At 40.5% G+C, this 13,142-nt stretch overlaps 1 protein-coding gene across 7 annotated transcripts in view; it reads left to right on the top strand.

Moving 5' to 3' along the window:
* The first annotated feature begins 6,806 nt into the window (after nucleotides 1-6,806).
* Nucleotides 6,807-13,142, top strand: part of Setdb1 (SET domain bifurcated histone lysine methyltransferase 1) — a 46,354-nt gene continuing 40,018 nt past the window's right edge. For 2 of the 7 annotated variants that reach the window (XM_078027585.1, XM_021730428.3), the window contains exons 1-3: nucleotides 6,824-7,560; nucleotides 8,380-8,650; nucleotides 10,712-10,863. In XM_078027585.1, coding sequence (XP_077883711.1) covers nucleotides 8,391-8,650; nucleotides 10,712-10,863 — 412 coding nt within the window. In that variant the 5' untranslated portion in view covers nucleotides 6,824-7,560; nucleotides 8,380-8,390. Of the gene's footprint in view, nucleotides 7,561-8,379; nucleotides 8,651-10,711; nucleotides 10,864-13,142 lie in introns of all 7 variants that reach the window. The other 5 variants (XM_078027584.1, XM_040287533.2, XM_005331178.5 and 2 more) reach the window with 5 other exon arrangements.

Genomic DNA, 13,142 nt, shown 5'->3' with positions numbered 1-13,142 from the left:
ATCTGCAATGTGCCACATCCCTAGCCCCATGAAATCTGCAATGTGTTACCTCCAGGAACTCAGAAATTAACACCCCCTCCCACTTCTCAAGTAAACTGAAAGACAAATACATGATTAATAGGAACATCTGTATGGAATCAGAACAGCTGTGGACATAGAACAAGAGGGGTGACCTAATGGAGCAGTCTTAGTGGCCAGGTAGACCTTGGTGTGGAGTTTCAGGGAGTTTTGGCCCACAAACCTTTGGTCTGACTGGTTTTATTGATTGTATTATCTCTGTTAATCTCATTTTCTTTTTTTAAAAGATATTTTATTAGTTGTTGGTGGCCCTTTATTTTTATGTGCTGCTGAGAATCGAACTCAGTGCCTCATACATGCTAGGCAAGAGCTCTACCGCTGAGCCACAACCCCACCTATCTCATATTCTTAAACATTTTTTTTTTAAATCCATGTCCAGTTAGTCTCCTGAGAAGTTTTATTGAACCAGAACATTTTCAGTGTTAACCTACAAAGTATATGCAGGTGTGTGTTGGGATTCTATGTTTGTTTTTTGAATCAACATTTTAAAATTATTATTATTTGGGGGAAGATGCTGGGGATCAAACCCAGGGTTTGCACATGCTAGGCAAACATTTTATCACCAAATGACACCCCTAAGCTCCAAAATTATTATTATAAAAGTAATGCATGCATATTAGGTAAGTCAACCTTCTGTCACTGTGACAAAATACCTGAGATAACATTTAAAGAGGAAAGGCTGCTGGGCATGGTAGTACATGCCTGAATTCCCAGCAACTAGGGAGGCTGAGAAAGAGGATCGTAGTTTTGTAGCCAGCGTTGACAACTTAGCAAGACCCTGTCTCAAAAATCAAAAAAATTGGAACTGGGTTGTGGCTCAGAGGTAGAGTGCTCACTTATCATGTGTGAGACACTAGCTTCCATCCTCAGCACCACATAAAAATAAAATACAGATATTGTGTCCAACTATAACTAAAAAGTAAACTTAAAAAAAAAATCCTGGGCTGGGCTTGTGGCTCAGCGGTAGACTGCTCGCCTAGCATGTGTGAGGCCCTGGGTTCGCTCCTCAATACCACATAAAAATAAATAAATAAACAAAATAAAGGTATTGTGTCTAATCAAAAAATTAAAAAAAATATTTTAAGGGCTGGGGATGTGGCTCAAGCAGTAGCGCGCTCGCCTGGCATGCGTGCGGCCCGGGTTCGATCCTCAGCACCACATACAAACGAAGATGTTGTGTCTGCCGAGAACTAAGAAAAAATAAACAAAAAATGTTAAAATTCTCTCTCTGTCCTCCTCTCTCTCTCACTCTCTAAAAAAAAAAAAAAAAAAAAAAAAAAAAAAAAAATTTAAAAAATCAAAAAAATTTGCCAGGCATGCTAGCACAAGACTATAATCCCAGCAGCTAGGGAGGCTGAATCAGAGAGTTTGCAAGTTCAAAGCCATCCTCAGCAACTTAGTGAAGCTCTAAGCAACGTAGCGAGATCCTGTCTCAAAATAAAAAGACTAGGGATATTGCTCAGTGGTTAAGCACCCCTGGGTTCAATCCCTGGTACCAAAATAAATAAATAAAATTAAAAAAAAAAAATTTGGGGCTAGGGTTGTGGCTCAGTGGTAGAGCACTTGCCTAGCCTGATGAGGCACTGGGTTCAATCCCTGCACCATATAAAAATAAAAACAGGGCTGGGGATGTGGCTCAATGGTAGCGCGCTCGCCTGGCATGCCTGCGACCCAGGTTCGAACCTCAGCACCACATACCAACAAAGATGTTGTGTCCTCTGAGAACTGATAAATATTAAAATTTATTAAAAATTCTCTCTCTCCTCTCTCACTCTCTCTTAAACAAAAATAAAAACAAATAAAATAAAGATGTTGTATTCATCTTCAACTAAAAAAAAAATTAAATAAAAATTCTTTTTTAAGAAAAGGGCTGGGGATTAGTTCAGTGCTGGAGCATCCCTGGGTTCAACCATCAGTGACACAAGGGAAATAAAAGAAGAAGTCTTTACCTTGGCTTACAGTTTCTGAGGTTTCGTTCTAGGGTTGGTTGATCCATTGCTTTGGGGCCTGTGGAGAAACGGTACATCCTGGTGGGAGCACGTGGCAAGGGAGGCTGCTCATCTCACAGTCCCCAAGAAGTGGAAGAGAGAAAGAGGAGCCTGGGCCCCAACATGCCCTTCTAGGGCACACCCCAACAACCAAAATTCTTTTGCTAGGTCCCACCCCTTAAGGCTTTCACCACCTTCCAACAGCCCCAAAGGCTGGGGACCAAGACTTTAAAACCTGGGCCTTTGGAAGACATTCAAGATCCACACTATAGCAGAGATAGTGTAAAAAAAAAAAAGTTAGCTTCCAAACGTCACCGGTGCCTGGTTTCCTTCCCATTTTTCTTTTAAAAGGTAACTAGTGTTAAATAGTTTGGTCTTGTATATATGTATATCTTTCCAAACATCTTTCTTTTCTTTTTTAATATGACATTTTTGAGTAGAATATCTGTTTTCATGTTTCAAATTTCAAAAAGGTACAAACAGGGTACAGTGAAATGCCTGCTCTCCTTCCCCCCTGCCTCTTTCCAGTTCCCCTCTTCAGAGACCACCCGTGTTCCCGACTTCTTAAACATCCTCCTGGTGACATTTTATATGTATGTGAGAAAAAAAATTGCTTATTTTCCCCCAGCATTTACACAAACAATACCACACTTTATACATGTTTTGCACCTGCTTTTTTGTTTCATATTGTAGATTATTCCATATCGATACACAAAAATCATCCTTTGCCTTTTTTAAAAAATATAGCTGAAAAGTATTCCATTATTTGATTCTGCCATAATCTAACCAACCCTGGGGAATAGAATCTGTATTATGTTTCTTTTCTTTTTTTTTTTCCTATTTCATTTTGTACTGTTTCAAATAATGTTCTACTAGATAACTTAGCACTCATATCATTTCAACGTCATGCAAATTCAAAAGAAGGTAATCTCAACAGTATGTAATTTCCTTGAAGTTGAACTGCTGATATAAAAAAGTATTGCACAATTTTAAAGTTTTCTGATTAATTGCCAACATTTAAAACGTAGGAGCTTTCACATAAAATGTGCATTTTTCGTTTGTTTGTTTTGAGATGGGGTCTTGCTCTGTTGTCCAGGCTGGTCTTGAATCATGGGCTCAAGCAATTCACCTGTCTTAATCCCCTAAACAGCTGGGACTCTAGGCACATATCACCATAATAGGCCTTAAAGATGTGTTTTAACCATGTGGGAAGGTCAAGCCAGGTGAGGCTGAGGCAGAAGGAGCACAAATTTGAGGCCTGCCTCAGCAATTTAGGGAGGTCATGAACAACTTTGTGAGCCCTTCTCTCAAAGTAAAAAGTAAAAAGGGCTGGGTGCAGTGGCACATGCCTGTAATCCCACAGCTCGGACTGCTGAGGCAGGAGGATCGTGAATTCAATGTCAGGGGTTAAGCAACCTGGTCAGACCCTGTCTCCAAATACAATACAAAATAGGGCTGGGGATGTGGCTCAGTGGTCGAGTGCCCCTGAGTTCAATCCCCGATAACCTCCAAAAGAAAGTAAAAAGAGATTGGGATGTACCTCAGCGGCAAAACACACCTGGTTCATTCCCCAGTAGCTCCACCATCACCACCACCACCACCAACAACAATAACAAAAGAGAGTGAGAGAGAAAATGGGAAGATAGAACAACACTATACTGCTATACTGCACGGGACGAAGACTCGCCGGAGCTGAGCAACAAGTGCCACTGTTATGTCAGATACCTACTTCCCAGTGGCCACAGCTCTCACCTACCTCACTTCGCTTGATTACATAACCTTCCAGGTGCCTGCAAAACTTTGGGTTTTCAATCACCCCAAACTGCTTTTGTTTTGATTCTGAGATCACTCAGCTCCCTTCGGATTACGATCTAATTTCCCTTCAGTCTGACTGTAGGAAAGGATTATTTAGCATTCCATTGTTTTGAGCCTTGTGCTATGATTTCTCACAGTCAAGTACCAAATAGAGCAGGGCTGTGGTTTTCCAATGTACTCAGTGGATTACAGGAGTGAATGTGTTGAGCACACTTGAGTATTCCAATTGGGGTACCAGTTACAAATTACTTTATATCGACAATGGCAAAGAACTATCCCCTACAATAATTTGCAAAATTTAATACTGTGTCATTTATGTCAAGGCTTTATCACCTTTGATAAGAGTTAGTCTTTAGAACTTAAAAGCAAAAAGCCAGAACTTGGCTTCCTAACTATGAAATCCTACTGTAATAGAAATTATACAACTTAGACCTGACTTTCATACAGGGTGAATTTTTGTGAATAAATTTCCTGGGGAATCTTATCAAAATTCAGAGTCTGGTCGATGACAGAATGCTTGCCTGGGATGAATGAGGGTCTGGGTTCAATCCCCAACACTGAACAGTAAATAAAAATAATATAAAAAAGTAAAACACAATTCTGATTCTGTATGTCTAGAGTAGGACCAGAGATTTCAATTTTCTTTTCTTTCTTTCTTTTTTGGTACTAAAGATTGATCCTACAGGTGCTTTGCCACTAGGCTACATACCCTGCTCTTTCTATTTTTGAGACAGGGTCTCAACAAGTTGCTGAGGGCCTTGCTAATTTGCTGAGGCTGGCCTCAACCTTGTAATTCTCTTACCTCAGCTTCCCAAGTCACTGGGATTACCTGTGAGAGTCACTGACCCTGGGGAGATTTCAATTTTTTAATTAGTTCCCTGAATGCATATCAAGTAGCAAAGCCTTAGGTGACACTTTGAGTCTATCCACTCGTTTATACAGAATTGACCTTTTCAGTCCTCTCAGGAAAATGAAGAAAGTAGAATATGATGATCCAAAATAGCATCCTGTTTCCCTTTAACATTCCCCATTCCTCATTCCCCCACATGGAAAGCTGAAAGAATCAAATAGAGATATAACTCAACCAGAGTGAGAAAGATTTTCCCTTATTCATCATAAATTATGGAACACCACATATATCAGGTGCCAGGGGAAACAAAGATGATTTAGACAAGATCTCAAAGTTGTTCATGAACAAGCAGAGGCGACATATGCATACACCAGTAACTTACAAGTGGAATGGACTAAGGTCATTAGAGCACAGAGGCAGGAATTAATTTTGCAGGAATGAGTGATGGTTTAGGACAGTGATTCTAAGACTCTGGCCCCAGGACCAATAGTAAGGAAGCTCCCTAGGAAAACGTAGACATGAACATTCTCAGCTCTGCTCAGATCCATTCCAGCAGTGAACATGGGGGCAGCAACCTGTTTTAACAAGCCCTGTAGGTATGATTCTGATGCAGGTGAAAGTTTAAATTGTTGGTCCAGGAAAACTTCACAGAGAAGATATTTGATTTGGATCTTAAGAGAATTAATAGGTAGAGAAAGGGAACGGACAAACAACTAAGGATATGGAAAAGTAAAAGTGAAATATGTAAATATATTGGAAAAATGGAACATCATTAGGAATGTGAAGGGAGGGATGAGAAATATGGTTAGTGAAGTAAATTGGGGCCAAACTATGAAAAATCTCAGATTTTATACTGTGGAAATTGAATTTTATTTTATAGTCATAGAGGGCTGGGGTTGTGGCTCAGTGGTAGAGCACTTGCCTAGCATGTGTGAGGCACAGGGTTTGATTCTCAGCACCATATACCGGTCCATCAACAACTAAAAACATATTTTTAGACCTATTTTTAGACATAAAGAAAAAATAGCTTTAAAGCACACAACACAATCTAGTCTTTCCTTATATATTACTTTCACAGATTCAAATTCTCAAAAATAAAATAGATACTCAACATCCATGCCTAATAAGGGTGTGGGGAAAGAGATACTGTCAAAGATTTGCTAGAGGGAGCAATGATTGTTATGTTTTGAAAAAGCAATTTGAAAGCATACTCTATTAAAATTTTAAAAAGTGTATTTAAAAAAAAACTCAGGTTTCATTTTCAGGAATCTGTTTTACAGAAATAAAAGTATTACTTTGAATGCTAATATTAACTTTTACATTGTTTGAAGTGACTAAAAATTGGAAAAAAATATAAATTTGGTTTAGCCATACTGTGAAATACTATGCAGCTGTCAAAAAGTCAAGTTTCGTTTATTTTATTTGCTTCAGGAATGTCCTCATTAAATGAAAACAAGGGCTGGGGATGTAGCTCAGTGGTAGAGCATTTGCGTTGCAAGTGGGAGACACTGGGTTCCATTCTCAGCACCACATAAAAATAAATAAATAAAGATATTGTGTTCATCTATAACTAAAAAAAATTTTTAAAAAATGAAAACAAAAATGTTTATACAGAAATTTGAACGTATGAGCCTGGAAAACTAAGATATTTTGCTTCAAAGAAGCCAGATGATATGTGATGAGGAAGGAGAAGAGATTGTTTTGTTTTTCTAAAGTATATCTTCATTTTGTTTCCCCCTGCATCCAAAATCCAACCTCAGGCCCTCATGCAGGCTAGGTGAGCGGTGCACCACTGAGCTACACCCAGCCCACATCTTGCTGCTTTGATATCCTTTATAATTTGTACAACTTTCTTAGTAAAAACAACTTTACAGGAAAAAACCCTCAGATGCCAACTAAGTTGTCACACAGTAAACGCAGTATTGAGGCCACCAGTGTTGGGGCGGAGGTTTGTAAAATCTCCTGGCCACGCCTCCTTTGCCCCACCGGTGGATCCTTACGAGTGCCTGTAAGGCCCTACCTTAACGCATGCGTGATCGCTTTGGTTTTCTGTGCTCCGGAGCTTTGGATTTGATCCCATTAGGCTACCGTCGCGGTGACCGGAAAGGCCTAGACGTTTGCTTCCGGGCCTTTCTTTTGCTTCCCCTTCCCACTCTCACGCTGCTTCCCCTCCCCCGCTCCCTTTTCCCTTCGGTTTCGCTCTTTCGGGTCGAGGCCGACCCCTGAGTCGTGAGTCTACCCCCTGAGTCTTGAGTCTGGGGTCCGGTCGGTGAAAAAGCTCTTGTAGCTGGAAGCAGGGAGGTGTGGGGAGCACCGCTACTTGGGGACCTAGGGAGCAGAGACTTGATGTTTTGTCTGTGGGCGGAGGTCCGGCGAGGGTCTTGGCTGAGGCGCGAGCGGGGGCGGGGCTGAGCTGGGTCTGCGGTGAGCGGGACGCACCGAAGGGGCTTCGTGCGGGTGGGCGTCGCGCCGACCCGAGGCGCTGGGCCGCAGGGGCTCCGGCTGCAGTGTCTGTGGAGCCTTTGGTGGAGAGGCGGTTAGGGGGAATGTGCGCGGAGTCGGACTGTGGACACTAGCCGCGTCTCATTCCCAGGTTGCTTTACTCTGTTTACTTCGGAAAACCTTTTTGCTGTGAGCTTTTGAACACTGAAATGCACCCCCCAAAACACTTTTTTTTTAGTGTTGGGGATGGAAACAGGGTCTTGCACGTGCTAAGCACACCTTCTTCACGGAGTTAGACCCCCACAGCGTGGTAGGATTTTTAAAAAGGAAATTTCTGCGTGGAAGCAAAGTGAGAGAAACAAGCATAAAGGAGAAAACACCGAATTAGTGAGTTGTAGATCAAACCCCTTCTCAGGTGGGAGGGGATGTTTAAATTAGGTACAACGTGTAAACGTTTATCTCATTAATAAATTAATGGAACACATTAAGTTGCAGAAATATTTTTCTTTTGTATTTATTTATGTTTGGTACCAGGGATTGAACCCAGGGGCACTTAACCACTGAGCCACATCCCCAGACCCCCCCCCCCTTTTTTTTTTTTTGAGACTGGTAGGTTTCAAAAAAAAATTTTTTTTTTTCCCTATAGGTTGCTTATAGTCTTGCTAAATTGCTCAGGGTGGCTTTGAACCTGCCAGCCTCCTGTCTCAGCCTTCGAAGCTGCTGGGATTATAGGCGTGCACATACAGAATTTTCTTTTTAGATTGGTTCACTTGAGCGTCCTAAAACATTTTCAGTATTACACAAAGAATGTTCTCCACATGCTCTGAAACAACTTTATTTTTTCCCCCCAAACTGGAGATTAAACCCAGGGGTGATTTGCCACCGAGCTACATACTCAATCCTTTTTATTTTGAGACAGGGTCTTGCAAATTACTGAGGCTGGCCTCAAACTTATGATCCTTCTGCCTCAGCCTCCCAAGTTGCTGCATTACAGGCATACAACACTGCTAGGGCTCTGATACTTTTAAGTCTTAGACCTGTTAATCTATAGCAGAAAAGAATTCCACAGAATTGCAGCATCAAATTCTGGAGAATGAGGAGAAAGAACATAGGTTATTTGAAAGACAGGTGGCAGAGTTTTGCATAGAAATTCTCTATTGTGGTCATAATGACTTCAAAGCAATTTTAGTTTCTTGTTCCATTCAGAGAACAAAAGCATGTCCTCCCTCCCTGGGTGTATTGGTCTGGATGCAGCAACAGCTGCAGTGGAATCTGAAGAGATTGCAGAACTACAACAGGCAGTGGTTGAGGAGCTTGGTATCTCTATGGAGGAACTTCGACAGTTCATTGATGAAGAATTGGAAAAGATGGAATGCGTACAACAGCGCAAGAAACAGCTAGCAGAGTTGGAGACGTGGGTAATACAGAAAGAATCCGAAGTGGCTCATGTTGACCAACTCTTTGATGATGCATCCAGGTGAGGACTACATGGAAAATCTGTTGACTGGCAAATTTATTTTTTCTTTCTTTTTTTTTTTTTGTACTGGGGATTGAACCTGGAGCACTTGACCACTAAGCTACATCCCTAGCCATATTGTATTTTATTTAGAGACAGCATCTCAATGTGTTGCTCAGTACCTCACCATTGCTGAGGCTGATTTGGACTCACAATCCTTCTGCCTCGGCCACCTGAGGTGCTGGGATTACAGGAGTACGCTACTGCGCCCAGCCGACTGGCAGATTTTTTTGGGGGTGGAGGGTACTGGAGATTGAACCCAGGGCACTTTACCACTGAGCTACATCCCAAGCCTTTTATATTTTAGTTTTTGAGACAGGGTTGCACTAAGTTGCCTAGGGCTTCAATAAGTTGCTGAGGTTGTCCTCCTTCCTGAGCTTCCCAAGTTGCTGGGATTATAGGTACAGACCACAGCATCTGATTGGCAGATATTTCAAAAGTATAATTCTTCATGATACCATACCAAGCACTGTATAAAATACAGATGTGTGGAACCTTACTCTACTTCAGAGTTTATGGTCTGAGCTCTAACCTCACAATCGCCCACCCATATGTGTAATTTTCACCTATCTGAGGCTAATACATGATCAGTATAAGAAAGTCCAAGTCTTAAATTACTTCTTCTTCTTCCTCCTGTACTCTAAATCCATTATTTCCTTAATAAGATCACCCAGGGTGTAAAGATTTTAGAATTACTGTTTTGTGTAAATGTGAAGCATGAATAAGTTTCCAAACCCTCTAGATTTGTTCTTGATACCCTAGTTGTCACTTAGAATTCAGTTTCACATAACAGCAAGGCAAATTCTGATGATATAAGGTGGAAAATACTGTACTCCAGGCTAATTTTGAATTTTTTTTTTTTTTTTTTTTAAGAGAGAGGGATACAGAGAGAATTTTTTTTTTTTTTAGTTTTCGGCGGACACAACATCTTTCTTTGTATGTGGTGCTGAGGATCAAACCCGGGCCGCAGGCATGCCAGGCGAGCGCGCTACCACTTGAGCCACATCCTCAGCCCCATAATTTTGAATTTTTGAGGAACTAGTCTGGAAATCAAACCATTGTTTAAAATGCTTTTGTTGGAGCTGGGGTTGTGGCTCAGTGGTAGAGCGCTTGCCTAGCATGTGTGAGCCACTGGGTGCAATTCTTAGCACCACATAAAAGTAAATAAAATGAAGGTATTGTGTCCATCTATGACTGAAAAAATGTTTTTAAAAATCCATTTAAAAAAAATGCTTTGGGGGGCTGGGGATGTGGCTCAAGCGTTAGCACGCTCGCCTGGCATGCGTGCGGCCCGGGTTTGATCCTCAGCACCACAGACAAAGATGTTGTGTCTGCCAAAAAACTAAAAAAAATAAATATTAAAAAAAATTTTTCTCTCTCTCTCTCTTTAAAAAAAAATGCTTTGGGGCTGTGGATGTGGCTTAAGCGGTAGCGCGCCCGCCTGGCATGCGTGCGGTTCTGGTTCGATCCTCAGCACCACATACAAACAAAGGTGTTGTGTCCGCCAAAAACCAAAAAATAAATATTAAAATTCTCTCTCTCTCTTTAAAAAAAAATGCTTTGTTTTGGAAATGTGTTCTAAATAGAGACATTTTGAAATCTATAGGGCCCATTCAAGTTGAGGACACTATACACTTAAATGTATATGAATTCTGGGGCCGGGATATGGCTCAAGTGGTAGTGTGTTCACCTGTCATGCATGAGGCACTGGGTTCGATCCTCAGCACCACGTAAAAATAAAATAAAGATATTGTGTCCACCTAAAGCTAAAAAATAAATATATTTTTTTAAATGTATATGAATTCTCTTTTTTTTTTTTTTTTTTTGGTTAGACCTGATACCTTTTATTAATTAATTAATTTATATGTGGTACTGAGGATTGAACCCAGGGCCTCGCGCATGCTGGTTGAACGCTCTTTCGCTGAGCCACAACCCCAGCCCAAAATGTATATGAATTCTAATGGCTCCTGTCTCTGTTTCTTTTGCTGGCTTTGACTGTTTCTATGTGTGTTCCAATATTAGGGCAGTGACTAATTGTGAGTCTTTGGTGAAGGACTTCTACTCCAAGCTGGGACTACAGTACAGGGACAGTAGCTCTGAGGATGAAACTTCCCAGCCTACAGAGATAATTGAGATTCCTGATGAAGATGATGATGTTCTCAGCATTGATTCAGGTAAGAAATGAGAATTTGGATAGGAAATTTCCGGGATTGAATTTGAAATACTGAAAGATGAGCAGACAGACAAGAGGAAAAACACTTATCACTAACCATATATTCTATCCTGTCTGACTTATTACAGAAAAAAATGTCTCATTGTTAGTACTATTGCTGTTCCCTACATACCACACCCTGATTCCCCTCCTTTCTCCATTCTGTTTAACCTCTATTCTATAAATATTCTTGATTTTCTTTATAGGTGACCTTAGCACCCATGTATGTGCCCTAAAACTATAGATTTTTCTCTATTTTTTAGCAGTTTTATTAAGGTAGTATTTACACACCATGAAATTTATCCAACATATTTATTTTGTATGTGGGATTAAAGCCTCTCAAATTACTGTGATTTTAGTAATTTGACATGCACCAATTATAGTAGTATACTATGATTATAGTAGACATGCACCAATGCACCTGGCTCAGATTTTATCCAATTTGTACAGTTTGAGTTTTAGTACATTTATATATAGTACTCCAACTTTAGACACTTGCATTACCCAGAAAGTTTCTTGTGCCAGTTTGCCTTAAATCTCCACTGTCACTTCTGGTGACTACTGGTCCACTTACTTTCTCTCTACATATATAGCTTTTTTTTTTTTTTTTTTTTTAATTTATTTTTAGTTCTCGGCGGGCACAACATCTTTGTTGGTATGTGGTGCTGAGGATCGAACCCGGGCCGCACGCATGCCAGGCGAGCGCGCTACCACTTGAGCCACATCCCAGCCCCAATATATAGCTTTTCTTTTCTTTCTTTCTCAGGGTATTGAATTCGGGCACTTGACCGACCGCTGAGGCACATCCTTAGCCCTGTTTTGTATTTTATTTAGAGTCTCAATGCGTTGTTCAGTGCCTCGCCATTGCTAAGACTGGCTTTGGACTCATAATCAGCCTGCTTCAGCCTTTCTAACCATGGGGATCACGGCTTAGCTTTTCTTTTTGTCTGGCTTCTGTCCCTTAATGTTGTTGAAGTTCATCCAACTTGCATGTTTCAGGGTTTGGTCTTTTATTGGGGAATAATCTCCTATTATATAGATTTCACCATGTGTTTTTTTTAATTCATTTTTTAGTTGTAAGTGGACACAATACCTTTATTTTATTCATTTATTTTATTTTATTTATTTATTTATTTTTTAGAGAGAGAGGAGAGAGAGAGAGAGAATTTTTTTTTTTTAATATTTATTTTTTAGTTCTGGGCGGACACAACATCCTTGTTGGTATGTGGCGCTGAGGATCGAACCCGGGCCGCACGCGTACCAGGCTAGCGCGCTACCGCTTGAGCCACACCCCCAGCCCCATTATTCATTTATTTTTATGTGGTGAGGATCGAACCCAGGGTCTTGCACGTTCGAGGCGAGCGCTCTACCGCTGGACCACAACTCCAACCCCCCTCACCATGTGTTTTTTTGTGGTGCTGAGGATCGAACCCAATGCCTTACCTATGCTAGGTGAGCGCTCTACCTCTGAGCTATAGCCTCAGCCCTCACCATGTGCTTTTTTTTTTTTTTTTTTTTTTTAAGTTGTAGATGGACACAATATCTTTATTTATTTATTTATTTATTTATTTATATGTGGTGGTGAGGATTGAACCCAGGGCCTCACATGTGAGGCAAGCGCTCTACCGCTGAACCATAACCCTAGCCCCTCACCATGTGTTTTTATCCATCCCCAGTTGATAGGCATTCAGATTAGTTCCAGTTGGGTTATTATGAATAATGCTGTGAATGTTTATATAAGTGTTTGTGAGTATTATGGTAAGTGCTGGTTTGATTTTTTTTTTTTTTTTTTGTATCAGGGATTGAAAACCCAGGGCCTCCCATATCCTAGTCAAGAAAAGAGTTCCATTGCTGGACTACTTCCCCAGCCTGTATGTTTGATTTTTTAAATAAATTGCTAGACTATTTTCCAAAGTGTTTATACTGTTTTACATTCTCTTTAGTAAAGTATGGAGGTTTCAGTTTTTCTGCATCCTTACCATTATTTGGTGTTGTCAGTTTAGCATGTTAGCCATTCTAATTGGTGTATGGTACCATATTATTAAAGTTTGCATTTCCCTAATGACTAATGGTGTTGAACATCTTTTCATATATGCCATTTATACATGTTCTTTGGGGAAATACCTATTCAAATCTTTTGTCTTTTTAAACATTAATTATTATTATTATTATTTTTTTGGTGGTGCTGGGGATTGAACTCAGGGCCTTGTGCATGTGAGGCAAGTACACTACCAAATTAGG

The sequence above is a fragment of the Ictidomys tridecemlineatus genome, chromosome 11 (genome assembly GCF_052094955.1).
Source record: "Ictidomys tridecemlineatus isolate mIctTri1 chromosome 11, mIctTri1.hap1, whole genome shotgun sequence".
NCBI classification, from domain to species: domain Eukaryota; kingdom Metazoa; phylum Chordata; class Mammalia; order Rodentia; family Sciuridae; genus Ictidomys; species Ictidomys tridecemlineatus.
This window is presented reverse-complemented; position numbering and strand designations above follow the sequence as displayed.